The sequence below is a fragment of the Myotis lucifugus genome, unplaced genomic scaffold (assembly GCF_000147115.1).
Source record: "Myotis lucifugus unplaced genomic scaffold, Myoluc2.0 scaffold_97, whole genome shotgun sequence".
NCBI lineage: Eukaryota > Metazoa > Chordata > Mammalia > Chiroptera > Vespertilionidae > Myotis > Myotis lucifugus.
This window is the reverse complement of record NW_005871145.1, coordinates 371,977-389,288: the sequence shown is the minus strand read 5'-3', so window position 1 is coordinate 389,288 and position 17,312 is coordinate 371,977. Positions and strand designations below refer to the sequence as shown.

The 17,312-nt window shown below is 40.6% G+C and overlaps 1 protein-coding gene across 1 annotated transcript; it reads right to left on the bottom strand.

The window, feature by feature from the left end:
* Window positions 1–11,080: 11,080 nt before the first annotated feature.
* LOC102440512 (olfactory receptor 5A1-like) lies at window positions 11,081–12,034 on the bottom strand. Its single transcript, XM_006092024.2, has one exon. The coding sequence runs from the start codon at window positions 12,032–12,034 to the stop codon at window positions 11,081–11,083; it is 954 nt and encodes a 317-aa protein (XP_006092086.2).
* Between the last annotated feature and the right edge of the window lie 5,278 nt (window positions 12,035–17,312).

The following is a 17,312-nucleotide window of genomic DNA, read 5'->3' as shown; positions in this document are numbered from 1 at the left end:
TATCATCTGTATATTGCATTGGGTGCCCATCACCCAGTGTCAAATGTGATGCTCTTTTAAGAGTCTGGTTGACTGACTAAGCCTTCAAAGCCATCCCTCCTTTCCATCTACTCTCCAAGCTGAGTCCCTTAGAGACTGAGCAGTTAGGGCCAAGCTCCTCCCCTCTGCCTCAGGTTTCCCAATGACATCAGCCTAGTATGAAGAATGCCTCTTGTGTTCTGCTTCAGCTGAAAACAGCTTGACAAGGGGGCCTCACACACAACAGGACTGGAAACGCAGTGGGATTTCTCTGATGTCCTCACTGCTCCATCCCCATGTCTTTCCTGTCATGAAACTTCCTCTTTGAGGATGATTTGAGCAAAAGAAGTAACTGAGTGGCATCTGACCTCTCTGGGCTGACTCCTGGCAGATTGCATGTGTCTATATTTGTTTTGTTATTGGGTAACATAAACCCAATCTAACATTCAGTTTTTCACTCTTTTACAATAAGATCTTCAGATGGACTTTGAGCAGTGACAAAGTAAAAATTACCACCACTTTTCTTTCTACCTAAAATAATCATAAGTATGTTTTAATCATAAGTAGATTAAAGTAAAAAACAAGTGAGTTAGCCCTAGCCAGTTTGGCTCAGTGGATAGAGTTTCAGCCTGCAGACTAAAGGGTCCTGGGTGCAATTCCGGTCAAGGATATGTACCTTGGTTGCAGGCCCTGGTTGGGGCTCGTGCAGGAAGCAACCAATCAATGTGTTTCTCTTACATCAATATTTCTTGGTTGCAGGCCCTGGTTGGGGCTCATGCAGGAAGCAACCAATCAATGTGTTTCTCTTACATCAATATTTCTCTCTGTCTTTCCCTCTCTCTTCTGCTCTCTCTAAAAATCAATGGAAAAATATCCTCAGGTGAGGATTAAAACAAAAACAAATGAGCTAGGTGAGGTGAATCTTCCAGAATTATGTGTAATTGGGAGCTTTGAGTCCTCCACTGAAATATTCCTAGTCTCTACTATTTTTTGTGATCTAAGTATGAAATTAAGAGCATGAGCTGGGTTATGGGTCTATTTGGTTTCTACAGTTTGCTCTGCTTTGTATATTCACTCAAAATATCTCAGCTATGAGAATGATAAATATGGATGTGAAACAGAAGTTTCAGAATTGAAATACAGGCAACATCCTGGCTCCATATATGACTCTGGGCAAGTTCTGGAGTCTCTACCTAAGCCTTCAGGTTCTCAACTGTGAAACACAACAGCATCTACCTCTATGTTATAGATGAAGTTGTTAAGAGGACTGACTGAAATCAGGAAATCATGCACGTAAAACTCTCTATGACTTGGGTAGATCAATGTGTATCAGCTTTCAGCTTTGCTGGGCTTTTTGCTGCAATCTCTAGTCTAGACTGACTCTATGGTTCAATCCTTACTGGATGGGAATGTGAGCAAAGGCATGTTGGAGATCTCAGGATCTTGGCTTTTCTCTGTATATTGCATTGTGTGCCCACCACCCAAAGTCAAATCATCTTATGTCACCATATATTTAACTCCCTTTACCCTTTACTATTGCCCCCTTCTCCCCCCCCCCGCCCCCCGCCCAATCTCCTTCCTTCTGGTAACCACCCAACTGTTGTCTGTGTGTATGAGTTTTGTGACAACAAATAATTTTTAGTATAAATATGTCCCATGCGATATTTGGGGCATACTTATACTAAGAAAAATAGTCATTGATTATCAAAAATTCAAATTTAACTGGGCATCTCATATTGTATCTGGAGACCCTAAGTAGTTCTGAACACAGGGAGACTCTAGCTGCTTCCTCACTTCTGAGCTCAGATGAAGCACTGGGCCATGGATTGGGGTATGACTTTTCCAGCAGTTTGTCAGAGGAGCTAGATAACTTCCTCCAGAAGTACAGAGGACTTAATCCCACATGCCAATGAATGTTGATGCATTAAAGATGAGAGATATGAGGGATCTGGCAAGTATTTGCTCTTCTTACAATGGACTGCTTTGAGGACCGGAGGTTTCCTGTGGTCTGTCTGAAGGCATTTGCATGACTAGACAACTGTCTGTGTCTTTCCTTTAGCTGTTGTCATCTCAGTAATATACCCCCTTAGATGTGTTTGGTCTCCCTCCCCGCATTTTCTCCTTTTCTCCCTTACATTTCTTGCTCTGTGAGTGTACCCCCCAATGAAACATTAATTGGTGGAGAGCATTAATTACTGTTAATGTCCCTCTTGTATGCTCCTTAGCATCCCTTTCATTTTTAACTACTTATTTTCATGGACTTTTTGTTTGATTCTCTCCTCTAGTAAACTGTAAGCTCTTTATGGGAAGAGAGTGTGTTTTTTTGGTTCATCATTGTATTACCAGAGTCTGGTGCAGTATCTGGTACATAGCAGATGCCCAATCAATACTTATTACTGTTAAATAGAGCAGACAAAGCTGACAGTATTTCTTAAACATATCCCTGGAAAATCAGACCATGGCTGCTTGGCAATGAATAGTGAAGCCGAAACATTATAGGAATTTACTTCAATATTTTTGAACACATACTCTGGGTCTAGCTTGTGTTCTTTGTACTTCATATTATAAAATAATTATATTTTCTATAATTGTATCCTGGGTGAATCTGAGACGGTGTGAGCCCAGTGTCTTACATAATAAATAATAAATGACTTATTTATAAGAGCCCAGAGGGAGAGCTTCTACGTGCCAAGAGCTTTTGCCTTCTTTCTGAGTTGGTATTTATGACTCTGGCCCTGCAGGACTAAACCCATATTCATTCCAGACCCACCTTGGTCTCTATCCCTGCCAAGTATCTGCAGCTAATCCTCCTACACAGGGTGCAGGCAGGGCCTGACTGGAGGGTAGGGCAGAGGTCAGAAGGAAGGAGGAGCTATCACAGAGCTAAACTGCCTTGTCACTGCCTAACTGGCAAATTGCTTCCCAATCCAATCAGAATTGGATTCATCACGCTGACAGCCAGGAGTAGGACTGAGGAGAAGAATAGAAAAGACAGCCAGCATAATGCAAAAAGAAGATAGGAGGATTTATTTAAAAATGCTAGTTATCAGCGAGCTAAATCAGAACTTTGCTAATAAGAATTAGGTACCTTGGTTCTGGGGTTTCCCAGGTCCTGAGTAGGCCTTGCTGTCCCTCTCCCCTGGTTCCTCTCTTGAAACTAGGTTTTGGTTTCTGCCTTGGGAAATGAGGGCAGCACAGGACAGTAAAAGCAGCACAGAGCTAGAATTCTGGAAACTTGGATTCTATTCCTCATTCTGCCACTAACTAACCTGTGGGTGACTGTAGACACTTCCCCACTCTGAGTTTCTGTTTCTCCATCTATAAGATAAGAAGGTTCGATGAGATCCTTTCCACCGTCTGCATGAGGCATGATCCGTGCATCCTCAATCCAATTACAACTTGGAAAGCTATATCAGGTCTTTTACTCAAAAATGTTAAGGATATTCTATTCTATACAGGTCAAGACCTGCAGTCCTCCCAGTGTTGTTCCTGCTGATACTTACTTGGTGACTTGTTTCTTTGTGTGGTTTGTAATTTATGGTTCTTGAGTTCCTTGTCTACTGCGGTTTACTGTGAGAAGCTGTTTGCCCTGTTTTTGCAGGTAAATTTGTCTCTGCTGAGGCCTTATGGTCCCACTGGACCAATGTTTATGTTAGTTTCTTGCTTTGGCATCCATGTGAATTAAAACCTCACATCTGTGTGAACACAAGACTGGGATTCTGATATCTTTTGGAAGTTGGCAAACCTCCTAGCCACTTGCCACAGGTGAGTGGCTGGAGTTTTTCTCATGTGTGTGTGGTGGCTGAGACATCCTCTCTTAACTCCCAGGATAGTGGCAGCCCCCCTGGAGCACTGTACACAGGACCAGTGGACACTAGAAGCCCCAGGACACTGTGATGAGGTCTCCGCCTGGCTCAGAAATGCCCTCAGCCACGGGTTTTCAGCTCCCACTCACTTCTCTGATTCTGAGCTCTCTCTTTCTAGCACTCAAAGGGGTCCCTTTGTTGGTGTTGAGCCTCTATCTTTGTGTTCAGAGAACTGTGTCTGTGCTCGTGTCTAAGGGGGAGGAGCATCTTCATGTGTCAGCTCAACCAGCCAAATTCTCCTGTTGTGGTTATTTTGAACAGTTAACTTTTTCATAGATATAATGAGTGGCTACAAATGTTTTGTGGTATCAGGAGTTTTGGGAAACAAACTTTCCTCCTATCATACCCTCTCCTCCCAATGAAGGAACACCTTCACTGAAGTCTGAAACCCTTCTTCCAGGGGAACAACTTTTTTCCACAAGGGGATGCCCAGGCTCCAATGTGATCTGCCTTTCTGTCTCCCTGCACCCCAGAAAAAAGGTGGAGAATGGCAGTTCTCATGAGGTGACGAGAGCAGGGAGAGGGAAAGAGAGCAGCTGGTCAGTGCCCAGAGGTGGAGAGAGAAAGATGAAGAAAGCCCACATCCTGGGTAGAGGAAGTCTGAGACTCACTGTCCAAGCGGTAGAACACTCACAAGAACCAGGCGTTCCCTCTTTCCCTGTCACTTCTATGGTGTGTGTGTATGTGAGAGTGTGAGTGTGTGAATGTGGCTCTGTGTGTGTTTATGTGTGTGTATGTGTTTGCATGGGTGTCCGTGTATGTATATGTGTGAGTGTGTGTGGAGAAAAGTGCACAGTGAAGACACTAGGAATCAGGAGGCCTGGCTTTGAGTCCTGGCCTCGTCACTTTCTGGAAAACTGCTTCTTTTCTCTAGACTTTCATTTCCTCATTCACAAAAAGAAGATTTTATTAAATTTGGAGATCATAAACCTAATTTTAGCAGTGGAAGGTTTATTTACAAATGCAAGCTTGCATTAGAAACTAAGATATAAAACACATAGCAAAGGAGCTGCCTCAGTTTACCCCTTGGAGGAGGCCTGCACAGATCCCTGGATCACCTGGAACACAGCTCAAGGATCGCCAATCCATGTGTGTTTTCTGCAGTTTCTTCTAGCCAAGGCCTTGTAATTATGATGAGAAGAAGAAAACCTTCCCCAGTCACAAGTCATGAGACAGAACTAAAGCAGCATAATTTCCCTGCAAAGAGGAAGTCAGAGCTGCAAGCAAGGGTTTTCAGACCATGCAGACTTCTGCCTTATGGGACTTTTCACCTCCTTTTGGACAATGTGTTGACAGGCAACCAACGGCCAGCTGTTGTGTAACAAATGAAAAGATTGCTGGAAAAATTAACCAGCTGTGAGTCACTAGCAAATTATTTCACCACTCAGAGCTTCTATTCTTTTGAAAAGAGGGGAGTGGAATAGACTAGTCACTAGGAGGTCACTGATGGCTCTAAAAACTTTCTGAGGTATAGTCATATGGTTAATGTTCTCACATAAATTTACTGTGCAAATACCACATGTCAGGCACCACTTGGTTTGTCAAGGAGACCATAGTCCCATGGGAGGACAGACATTGAACAATGATGCATTGAAGGGAAGTACACGGCTCTAAGAGAACATAGACCAGGGTCTATGGACCATTAATCCGAATGTTTTCTGAGGTGGGGGGGGGGCGAGTTGAGAGGGAATTGGGAGAATAACGAGGAAGAAGTCTAGGATGACTCCAGGTTAGGGAGATGGGTGTGATCTGGGCAGAGATTAGAGACACTGGTGACTAAAATCCATGACAACTTCCCTTCCTAATACACCAATATGGGGGGGTAAAGCAAACTCTTGGTCATTTGTATATTCTACTTTGCTCCAAAATGTTGGGGCAAGCAGCTTGCAAAGATATATTTTTTAAAAATACAAGATAACAGATTCAAAGAACCGTGAAAAGAAAAAAGTAGTGATGCAGACTCTAGCCAGGAATGAGAATAAAAGCACAAGCTGGTGTGACCTAAATTCTTGCTACAGATAGGGCACAAATTTTACTCGAAACTTCTCAGCAGCCAATGTAGAAAGATTTCATGTTTCCATGTCCAATGATACAATTCACAAGGTCAGTGGAGGAATTGTTAATGAGAAAGCAGTTGAGAGCAAAATCCTCCAGTATAAACAATTCATTGTGGAAGCTGATACAGTGTTCTGTGCTAAATCTCTTCTTATCTGGCTTGGGGTCATCTCCCTCCTGGACCCCAATGTCTTCATACTTGCCATTCATGACTGTTTTTCTTCATCAAAGCCTACAGCACAGCTGATGGTTTCTTTAATCTGAATATAGATGTATCTGCTGTAACTGAGATGGATCCTCCTTACTTTTGTTACCTTTCGAGAGTATTATTCAGTTCTGTTTTTAACATTTTGGTTTCTTCCTTGTTAGTCATTTGGGAATAAACCCATTTATGAAATTATTCCACTGAGAAATAAATTTTTGAATAATGCGTTTTAAATAAAGCTCTGACAACCGATGGTCATTGGTGCCAATTCAACATCAACAGGAATCCCCAATTTGGGGTATGATGAAGAAGTGAACTTTATTCAGTGCAAACCGCTCAACAGTGCTGCGTCATGGTTGTGAAACAGCATGGCTGTTGAAGAGCTCCGGGGCCAGGCAGCCCTGAGGCCAGGCCCCTTTCAGGCTAGGCAGCTCTGCTCAGCTCCACTCTGCCATGGTCCATTGTGCTCCTGCAGGTTGCCCTGCTCCAGCAAGACCGCTTTGGTGTTTCAACTCTTGCCAGGGAAACGCAGCCTTAAGTCTTCCGTAGAAAGTGTGCTCCCTAAGCCCGAGTGGGGCTGGCTTATTTGGGCAGAAGTCCTCTGCCCCTGGTCCCTGATTGGTCCATCCTCATGCAAATGAAGACTCTAAATCTCAATTTGATTGGTCCAAAGGCACTGTCCTGATTGATCCGCTCTGATTGGTCAGAGCTGCACAGCTCTGATTGGATGAGAAAAACCTCAATCCTATTGGTTGAAATAAGATTCAGGAACCTCTCTAAGAATTGGCACAGCTGGCAGGAGTACAATGCAGGCCGGCAGCTCAGTGCAGTGGCAGGCAGTTTCAGTGCAGGCTTCTCCCTGAAGTGCAGTTTGAGTAAGAGGCCCCTGTGCAAAAATGGCAGCTAAGCTCTGTGTTGTTGTTGTTTTTTAATTTGAGCCCAGTTAGCCAGCAGGAGGCCTTCTTAGTAGGTCTTCTTTTCCCCCTTGGGGTTTACAGCTCCTTATTGCTGATATGTAACTAAAATGATGATCTTATTGAAACTAACCTTTACTGTATAGGAGAAGTCTATTCTCCTTTCTCTTAATATACTTAAATCATGCTTGACTTGAGATAATAGTTTTGATCAACTTTGCTTTAATATATTTTTCTTTTTTAATTTTATTTTTCACTTACAGTTGATGTTCAATATTATTTTGTATTAGTTTCAGGTGTATGGCATGTTGGTTAGACAATCATATACTTTACAAAGTGGTCCCTCTGATATTTCAAATACACACCTGGCACCACACATAGTTTTTAATACATTTTTCTTTTTCTCTGGATGATGCCAAGCATTTGTGTGAGATTATGTATTTTCAATTAATGGTTTTGGTGTCATGTAGATTCACACTCAGGATCTCCCTGACTTAGTCTGCACCTGTGTATGTTACTTAACCTCCTTCCTGAGCCTTACGTATCTCACCTCTTAGATAAAAATGGCTAAAACACCTATCTCATAATGTGGTTGTGAGAACTAAAAAAAAAAAAGTGTATAAAGAGCCTTTATGTAGGACATTATGTGTAAATGAGAACAATACACAACCCTGTCCAGCAAGGTCATTTGAAGGATTGAAAGAGTACATACAGGGTGGGGCAAAAGTAGGCTTGTAGTTGTTTATGGAAAATAATACAATATTTAATAAATAATAATACAAGAATAAACTCTGTTTTGCATACTCACAACTGTTGTAAACCTACTTTTGTTCCTTTCTTTATAAAGAGCCAATCAGGTAGGGAAGAAAGTTTGGATGATGTTATCCTTCATCAAGGGTATGAGGAGGTACGTGCCCTAGCACACGGCTGACAGGAGCATACACTGGTAGGCACTTTAGACAAATTGACAATATCTATTAAAACTTAAAAATAGCCACATCCTATAAGCAGCCATTCAACTTCTCAGTTCCTACCATAATCATTGCATATTAGCATGAAGAGGGATGCACAAACATGCATATTGCAGCACTATTGTAATAAATTAGCAAAACCTGGAAATTACCTAAATGTCCATCAATGCAGGAAGAAGTATGTAAGTTTTGGTGTAGCTATTCTATGAAACAATTTAAAAGACTGAGGTATATTTCTATGTAGAGCATATAAAGAGCTCCAAGAGCCCTAGCCAGTTTGGCTCAGTGGATAGAGCATCGGCCTACAGACTGAAGGGTACCGGGTTCAATTCCAGTCAAGGGCACGTACCTCATTTGCAGTCTCCCAGAGGCAACCAATCATTGTATCTCTCTCACATTGATGTTTCTCTCTCTGTATGTCTCTCTCTCTCCCTCCCACTCTCTCTAAAAATCAACAAAAAAATATCCTCAGGTAAGATTATTTTTTTTTTAAAAAAGAGCTCCAAGAAATAGTATTAATTTTTTTAAAACAAGGTATAAAATGAATATTCAGTACAATACCATTATGTAAATACACATACAGCCACATAAAGCAGTATTAAATATTCTCAATTGAAACATGTAAATATTTATATACAAAAAATATGTCAATTTACATACCAATATAAATAATTGTTACCTCTTGGGGAGTTCAGATTGAAATTGAGGCTTATGACTGCTGGTGGGAATGCAGACTGGTGCAGCCACTATGGAAGACAGTATGGAGTTTCCTCAAAAAACTGGAAATGGAACTCCCATTTGACCCTGTGATCCCACTTCTAGGAATTTATCCCAAGAAACCAGAAACACCAATCAGAAAGGATATATGCACCTATATGTTCATAGCAGCACAATTCACCATAGCTAAGATCTGGAAACAGCCTAAATGCCCATCAGTGGATGAATGGATTAGAAAACTGTGGTACATCTACACAATGGAATACTATGCTGCTGTAAGAAAGAAGGTACTCTTACCATTTGCAACGGCATGGATGGAGCTGGAGAGCATTATGCTAAGTGAAATAAGCCAGTCAATGAAGGAAAAATACCACATGATCTCACTCATTCATGGATAATAGAGACCATTATAAACTTTTGAACAATAATAGATACAGAGGCAGAGCTGCCTCACACAGATTGTCAAACTGCAGCGGGAAGGCCGGGGAGGGATGGGGGGCAGGAGGGAGGGGGTTAAGAGATCAACTGAAGGGCTTGTATGCATGCATATGAGCATAACCAATGGACATAAGACACTGGGGGGTAGGGGAAGCCGGGGTATTGTCAAGGGCGGGGGGGAAAAAAAGGACACATATGTAATACCCTTTGTAATGCTTTAAGCAATAAAAAAAAAAGAAATAAAAAAAAAAGAAATTGAGGCTTATGGTCAAAAGATAAAGTTTCTTATCTATATGTTTTAATTTTTTAACAATGAAGGTGTGCAGATGTTAAGGAATTAAAATACATTTTTTTAATCACTGGACAAGTGCCTGGCATAAAAATCTCTAAATCATTTGTCAAGTGAATTTGGATTTTTTATTCATTGATTAAACAAATATTTATTAAGCATATAGTTTACTCCAGTCATGTCCTATGTTTTGGGGAAGGAATAGAAAGCAGTTTAGAGAAAGATGTTAACAACTTAGGGAGAAGACAGATAGCTACACAAGAAAAAATAATAAAATTTCATAATCTATCATAGGTGTTGATTGGTTAAATAGAGGATGGCATAGGAACATATTGGAGTAACTCTTATCCAAGTGTTCAGAGCACAAATCAAATAACAGCATGAATTGAAAAAAAGATTGAGGCAGAATAGTTTATAGCTAAAGTTGATATGACTTAGGGATGGCTGTCACAACTCACCAGGATTTATATACACATTAAAGAAGCAGAACTTCAGAAACGTTCAAGAACCAGCCTATAAAATAGAATCAGACCATTTAAAATTCACATTCAGTTCTGCTGCAAACCCTTGCAACTTGGTTATCCTATCTCAATTCATGACCTTTCTCAGATCGTGGGCCCTTTCTTCTAAGATAGTGCATGAAGGTGAAGGCAAGGATGTCAGAATCATGGGACTCAAATTCCAGGGATACAGCAGACAGAATCCAAGTCTAGCATATAAAGTGGAAGTCAATTGGAGGTCAGGAGGAGAGTAAATGAGTCAAATATCCATCCAAGGCTGAGAGTGAGAACTGGTCGAGAAAACAGATATGGAATCAAAGCTTCTAAGGGAAGTGTCTCTTTTTTGACCCTATGCCTTCAACCAGGTGGTCACACCCAGTCACCAGGAGGCTCAGCCATGAAAATTAACCTCATGGCCCTCTATCCTCTAGGTCTTCTCACTTGCTTTTATTTCTGCTCTTTTCTCACTGTGACTTTACAACTTTGGATCTGCTGGGTTTGGTTCCTATTTCTGGCCCCAGGAGACTTGATGATTCCAGAGGTGTGATCATTGGCTCTTCTTCCACATGTTTACAGGTACTCTATTGCTCTCCTGGCTCTGAGTAACCATTGCTGAACCCAACTCACTTAGGGTTCTCAGGTTTTTAATCCAGAGTCAGCCTTCCTGGTCAGCATCAACCCTTGAATAAGTAGGAATCATGGCAAGGGAAACTTAAAATTTGTCCCAAGTGGTGAATGGATTGATATGAGTAGTGTTATAGTATAAAGCAGTCTCTATTGAATGTTTGTGGTCCTGGGGCCATGTCCTAATTGGCTCTAAGGCATGATATCCTGAACCTACCATCTGATGCCATAAAGCTAAAGAATGTCATGAAAAAGCACATTTATTTTCTGTTGCAGATGATCAAGATTAAAACTCTATAGGTCCATGGCAAGAAAAGTAAAGGCAAGAAAACAAACTTTTGTTGAGCCTAATTATACAGTAGGAGTGTAGGTTAGGGGTCTTATTTGAAATAGCTTCTTTAATTTATTGTTCTTTAATAATGAGTCATTATTATGTCTATACACATATACATTAGAAAAATTTAAGATTTTTAACTCAAGGAACTATAAGACCCATAAAAGACATTTGCTTCTTCTTCTCTTGAGATTTTTCAATGCATCTTTGATCTCCTTGTTTCTCAAACTATATATGATAGGATTCAGCATGGGAATCACAACTCCGTAGAAGATGGACACCACCTTATCTTGGTCCCGAGAGTATCCAGCACTAGAATGGAGATATGAGAAGAGACCAGAGCCATAGAAGAGAATTACTGTGGTCATATGAGAGGCACAGGTGTTGAAAGCCTTCATCCGCCCTTGGGTTGAATGGATGTTCATAACAGCAGCAATGATATAGCCATAGGAAACCAGAACAACAAGAGCTGATGTCCCACCAACTGCACACACAACCAGAAAGTTCACCACCTGGCTGAGGAAGGTACTGGAACAAGATAAGACCAGCAGGGGTGGTAGGTCACAGAAAAAGTGGTTCATGACTCGCGACCCACAGAAATGAAGCTGAAATATGGAACTAGTTTGGACCAATCCAGTGAGGAATCCTCCAGTGTATGCTGTAATGGCCATCCCCACACAGGTGGTAGGTGACATGAGTGCTGTGTAGAGCAGAGGGTTGGAGATGGCAGCATACCGGTCATATGCCATGGCTGCCAGGAGACAGCACTCAGTGCCTCCCATCCCAACAAAGAAGAAAAACTGGGCAGCACAACCCACAAAGGAGATGGTCTTCCGCTCCTTAAAGAAGTCACAGAGCATCTTAGGGGCTACAGAAGAGGTGTATGAGATATCAACAAAGGACAAGTTACCAAGGAAGAAATACATAGGGGAGTGGAGGTGCGACTCCATCCTGATCAGGACAATGAGACCCAGGTTCCAAGCCAGAGTCATGAAATAGATCCCCAGGAACAACACAAAGAGGAAAACCTGCAGTTCCGCATGCTCTGAAAATCCCAACAGGATGAAATCGGTCATTGTGCTGATATTCCTTCCCATAGACATGTATCTTCTTTCTGCTGCCTTCAGAGCCCCATAGGGGGATTCCTGTGGCAGTGAAAATCCAAGTGAAGAAACCATTTCATTCTGTCATGGAATCATAAACTCTCAGGGTCAGAAGAAACTGGAATGCAAATGTCCTACCTCTCTTTGACGTTGAATTCCCCTCTGCAACATTTATTGGGTCTTTCATAGAGTTCATGATCATCCTTATCTGATGCCTTTCTTTATGGAAAAGTGACATGCCCCAGAATAGACTGGCATTTTTGCATTATCTGCATCATCACCTTCACTGTCAATGTTACCACTATACCAAAGGCACTGTACCAAAGGCACTATACCAAAAGAGGTATTTTGGCTACATTGACCAAATATCCCCCCTTTTTTTCAGTTGCTCCAAGCATTGCAGTTGACTTACTGAGGCACTTGAATTTATCCTAGGTACTCTTTTTTTAAAAGAAAATAAGTATGACAAGACTTTAAGTGCCCAAAGAGGCAACGTTGTGGTTTTTGTCATCATAGTTTTTCTGTATGGGGTTATGGTGTTCTTTGTTTTTAAGCAGTAGAGTGAAGCACTTAGAGGTGTGAAAAGCTGACATCCCCTGTAAAGATTAAAGAAAGAGGTAAAAAAAAACAAAAACCTCCTCACTGTGAAATGCTAATGCTCATTTTGCACGAACATTATCAATGATCAAACACCTTGCACCATGTGTTTATAGAGCTAAATGAGGATGATAGGGAAAGTAATAAAACATGACTATTAAGTTCAAGATGGTCCTTATAATGCATGGGACAGACAGGAAACAGATTATTCACAGCAGTGGGATAGGGCACCTGGGACCCTGGACACAGCAGGTGGAGTCCTCAAAGAGAAGACGTGTTGGAGGAGGATTCCAACGATGAGTACAGCATCACCAGGATGAAAATTTGGTGTATGAGGGGTTGGGAGGGGGTTGGTTCAGAGAGCTTTACATCAAAGATATAAAAAGCTCAGGAGAGTACAGTGTTTGCGGAGCCTTAAACATGTCAGCATGGCAGGAGCACAGGGTAAACAGTGTTAAGAGAAGAAAATAGCAGTCTAGTTTTGAGAGACAGTGGGAGGTGGACAAATTGCGAAAGATCTCCAAAGTAAAGATGGCACGGACATTTGTTTAATTGTTTAACATATATATAATTGCACATACTAGTACTGCGTATTTAATTGTACACACTGTATATTTAATTGTATATATGTGTGCATATTTATATTTAATTTCAACCTTCTCTCCACTTCTAGACTTTGTCCCCCTTTACCCTGCCTTACTCTTTTGATAATACTTATCACCTTCTACCATAGCATATAATTGATTTGTTGATTTTTTTAACATATATTTTTATTGATCTCAGAGAGAAAGGGAGAGACAGAAACATCAATGATGAGAGAGAATCATTGATTGGCTGCCTCCTGAACGCCCCCTACTGGGGATGGAGCCTGCAACTGAGGTACGTGCCCTTGACTGGAATCGAACTTGGGACCCTTCAGTCAACAGGCTGACACTCTATCCACTGAGCCAAACTGGCTAGGGCTGGTTTGTTGATTATTGATCTTTCTGATTTTTCTCCCTCTACTAGAATGTAAGCTTACTGAAAACCAGGGTTTTTATAAAAACAGAGGCATCGATAAATGGAACAGCTGTCAGAAGGGAGAGGGTTTGGGGGACTGGATGAAAGAAGGTGGAGGAATTAACCAAAAAACATATATACATAACACATAGACACAGATGACAGCGTGGTGATAGCCAGAGGACAAGGGTGTATGAACAGAAAGAGACTTTGCTTGGGGTGGTGGGTGCACAATGCAGTTTGCAGATGATGTTTTATTGAGTTGTACACTTTAAACCTGCATGGTTTTGTGAACCAATGTCACCCCAATAAATTCAATTTTTAAAAACAGGATTTTAAGGAATTTTTGTCTCTTTTGTTTATTTTTAATGTTTTTTCTTCTCTTTATTCTGTTATGTTCTTCTTGTAGAGAAAGTCAGGCTTCCATCATTAGCAATTGCTCATTTTACACTGAATAAAAAAACAGCATGTCAAATAAACTAAATTAGCTATGACTAAGTTATATTTGAAAAGCCTGCTCTGAAAGCTCATATTTCACGTGAATTGAAAAGCATTAATCTCCTTTGTTTATTCAAGTATCCCAAGTAGCTCAACCTGGCACATAATAGGTGCTCAATAAATATATGTTGAATGAATATCATGTTAGAGAGTTTGGCCTTTCTTCTACGGACAAGAGTGAAAACATGAAAGCTTGTTTTTGTTTGTGTTTTTAATTTTACCTGCATCTTTGTAAACAGGGAAGTAGGTATCAAATATGAGTTTAACCATATAACGGAGAGCAATATGAAACTGTAGAAGCTGTGTGAAAGATGGATGGGAGTGCAAGAGACAGGGCAGGAAGATTATAAAGTTGCTTCCAAAGCCAGGAAAAAAGGCTTTGATGATTTGAATTGAGACAGGTCGATTTAGAAGCAAACACTCCCCTGAGATGTAACAGCACCAGTCATTCAGAAGAGAAACTATACTACCCGTGGCCCAGACAATTACCCCGTGCCCTCCCCTTACTTCTCACTTTTACAGTTATCATTAAAGGTATATTTTAGCAAGATCCATCATAATTCTTTTTTCTTTCAACTCCAAGAGTCTATTATATCTAGTCTATTGCATTTTAAGGATATGACAAAAGCTGATTGCCTTTTATTTTATAGGATTATTGATAACCTGGTTATTTTTACCTAAATTACCTAAAAATGTAGAAGTAGAAATATAGAGTATATGACATACATTAAATTTATAAGAAAAATTCATTTCTGATAAATCATAGAGTTTATATATAGATATAGAGTACATAGGAATTATATAGAAAGAAATAGAGTATATGAATGTAGTGTGTGTGTGTGTGTGTGTGTGTGTGTTGTGTGTGTGTGTTAGTTTGCATGGTCTGAGAATCCCTGCCACTTATTTTTACAGCATTTGAGTTTATGCAGCATTTTCACATCCATTTTCCTATTTGCGGTCATCCAAAGCAGGGCTTTGATGTCAGAGAGAGCTAGTCTCTAATCCGTATGTTGCTACTCACTAACTGTGTGGCCTTGGTCAAGCTGACACATCACTCTTCAATTTATTTTGATTTCCCTCAACTGTAAAAACAGGCAATAGCCCGGCTGGCATGGGTCAGTGGTTGATCATCGATCTATGAACCAAGAGGTCACGATTCAATTCCCAGTCAGGGCACATGCCCGGGATCAGGCTCGATTTCCAGTGTGAGAATCAATTATTTTGTCTCAGCATTGTTGTTTCTCTCTCTCTTCCTCTTTCTCTCTCTCTCTCTGAAATCAATAAAAATATTTTTTTAAAAAAACAGAGGCAAGCCCTGACTGGTTTGGCTCAGTGGATAGAGTGTCGGCCTGCAGACTCAAGGGTCCCAGGTTCGATTCCAGTCAAGGGCATGTACCTTGGTTGTGAGCACATCCCCAGTTAGGGGGTGTGCAGGGGGCAGCTGATAGATGTTTCTGACTCTCTATCCCTCTCCCTTCCTCTCTATAAAAAATCAATAAAATATATTTTTAAAAAATTTGATAAAAAATAAAAACAGAGGCAATAAAAGAACCACCTCACAGATTGCAAGAATTAAATGAAATAAATGACATAAAGTTTTGAAAAGAAAAAAGAAATGACTTTTATTACTTAACGAATAATCAGCACTGTTAGAATTTGAACCCAGGTTTCTTCATCCCTAATCCAAGATCTGCTCTCCACTGCACTGGCTGCCTAAACCCAAGTATATGTGCTTGTACATGATAATAATGGCTACATTGACCAAATGTCCTTTACTTATGTTATCCCCAAAATTTATAGCAACATGTTGACGTATTTCATAATACCACACTTTATATTTAATTTTGAATATATTTTTATTGATTTCAGAGAGAGGAAGAAAGAAATAGAAACATCAATGATAAGAGAGAATCATTGATCGGCTGCCTCCTGTATGCCCCACACTGGGGATTGAGCTCACAACCCAGGCATGTGGCCTGACTAGGAATCGAACCATGACTTCCTGGTTCATAGGTCGATGTTCAACCACTGAGCCACTGTGGCCAGACTGTATTTACATTTGTTTGCTTATCTGTTCTGTCTGTATTCTTGACTATAAAGACTGGGAGGGCATTGTAATCTCAGTGCCTGGCACATAGTAGACATTACATAATATTTGTTGAATAAGTTCAGTTTGCAATAATTCCAAAAGACACATATTTCAGACCAGAAGCTCATTGAGGTTAAGACAGCTCAAGGGGTTATTAAGTTACTGAGCTGCAATTTTACTAACCTTTTATTCTCTGATCCCAGAGCCTGTTCTCTTTCTTGAATACTATAAAAGAACATGGCCACAAGGCTGGGCAATCCAGAAGACTGTATTATCGCTCTAACCACAGTAACTATGACCTTTCCCCATCCCAATGGACTGGACAAGACTGGAACCTGAATGCTTAAAATAACTGTACAGAGTTTTCTTCTCCTTAACCTGGGCAGGTCCATTTATATTTTAACAAAGCTCTACATCAAGATAAAAAGGAATAAAGTTCTAATATGGTAATTCTCAAATGAATGCTATACTTGAGGTACAGGGGATCATTGCAGTTCAGGTGACTTTGTAGAGTATGATGAAGGAAACCTAGAGACTAGTCTGTAGAAAAAAATATGTGTTTTCTGTTTTCATCCATCCTTTCTCCTCATCTGTTACAGTACTGGGCATAGTATAGGTTCCCAGTGATTATTTGTTGACTGGCTAAATATAGGGTTTTAAGATGTTTATTACAGCCTGGTCAGTGTGGCTCGGTGGTTGAGTGTCGACCCATGAACCAAAAGGGCCCCCGTTTGATTCCCAGTCAAAACACATGCCTGGATGGTGGGCTCAATCCCCAGTAGGGGCAATGCAGGAGGCAGCCAATCAATTATTCTCTCTCATCATTGATGTTTCCATCTTTCCCTCCCTCTCCCTTCCTCTTTCTCTAAAAAAAATAAAAACATTTTTAAAAAAAATATATTTATTATATAGACACTGTAAACTTGCCCTAATCCCAAGATCACAGAACCTTTCCTATTTTATTTTATTATTTTTTTAAATATATTTTATTGATTTTTTACAGAGAGGAAGGGAAAGGGACAGAGAACTAGAAACATACACGCCCCTGACTAGAATCGAACCCGGGACCCCCAAGTCGCAGGCCGACTCTCCTAT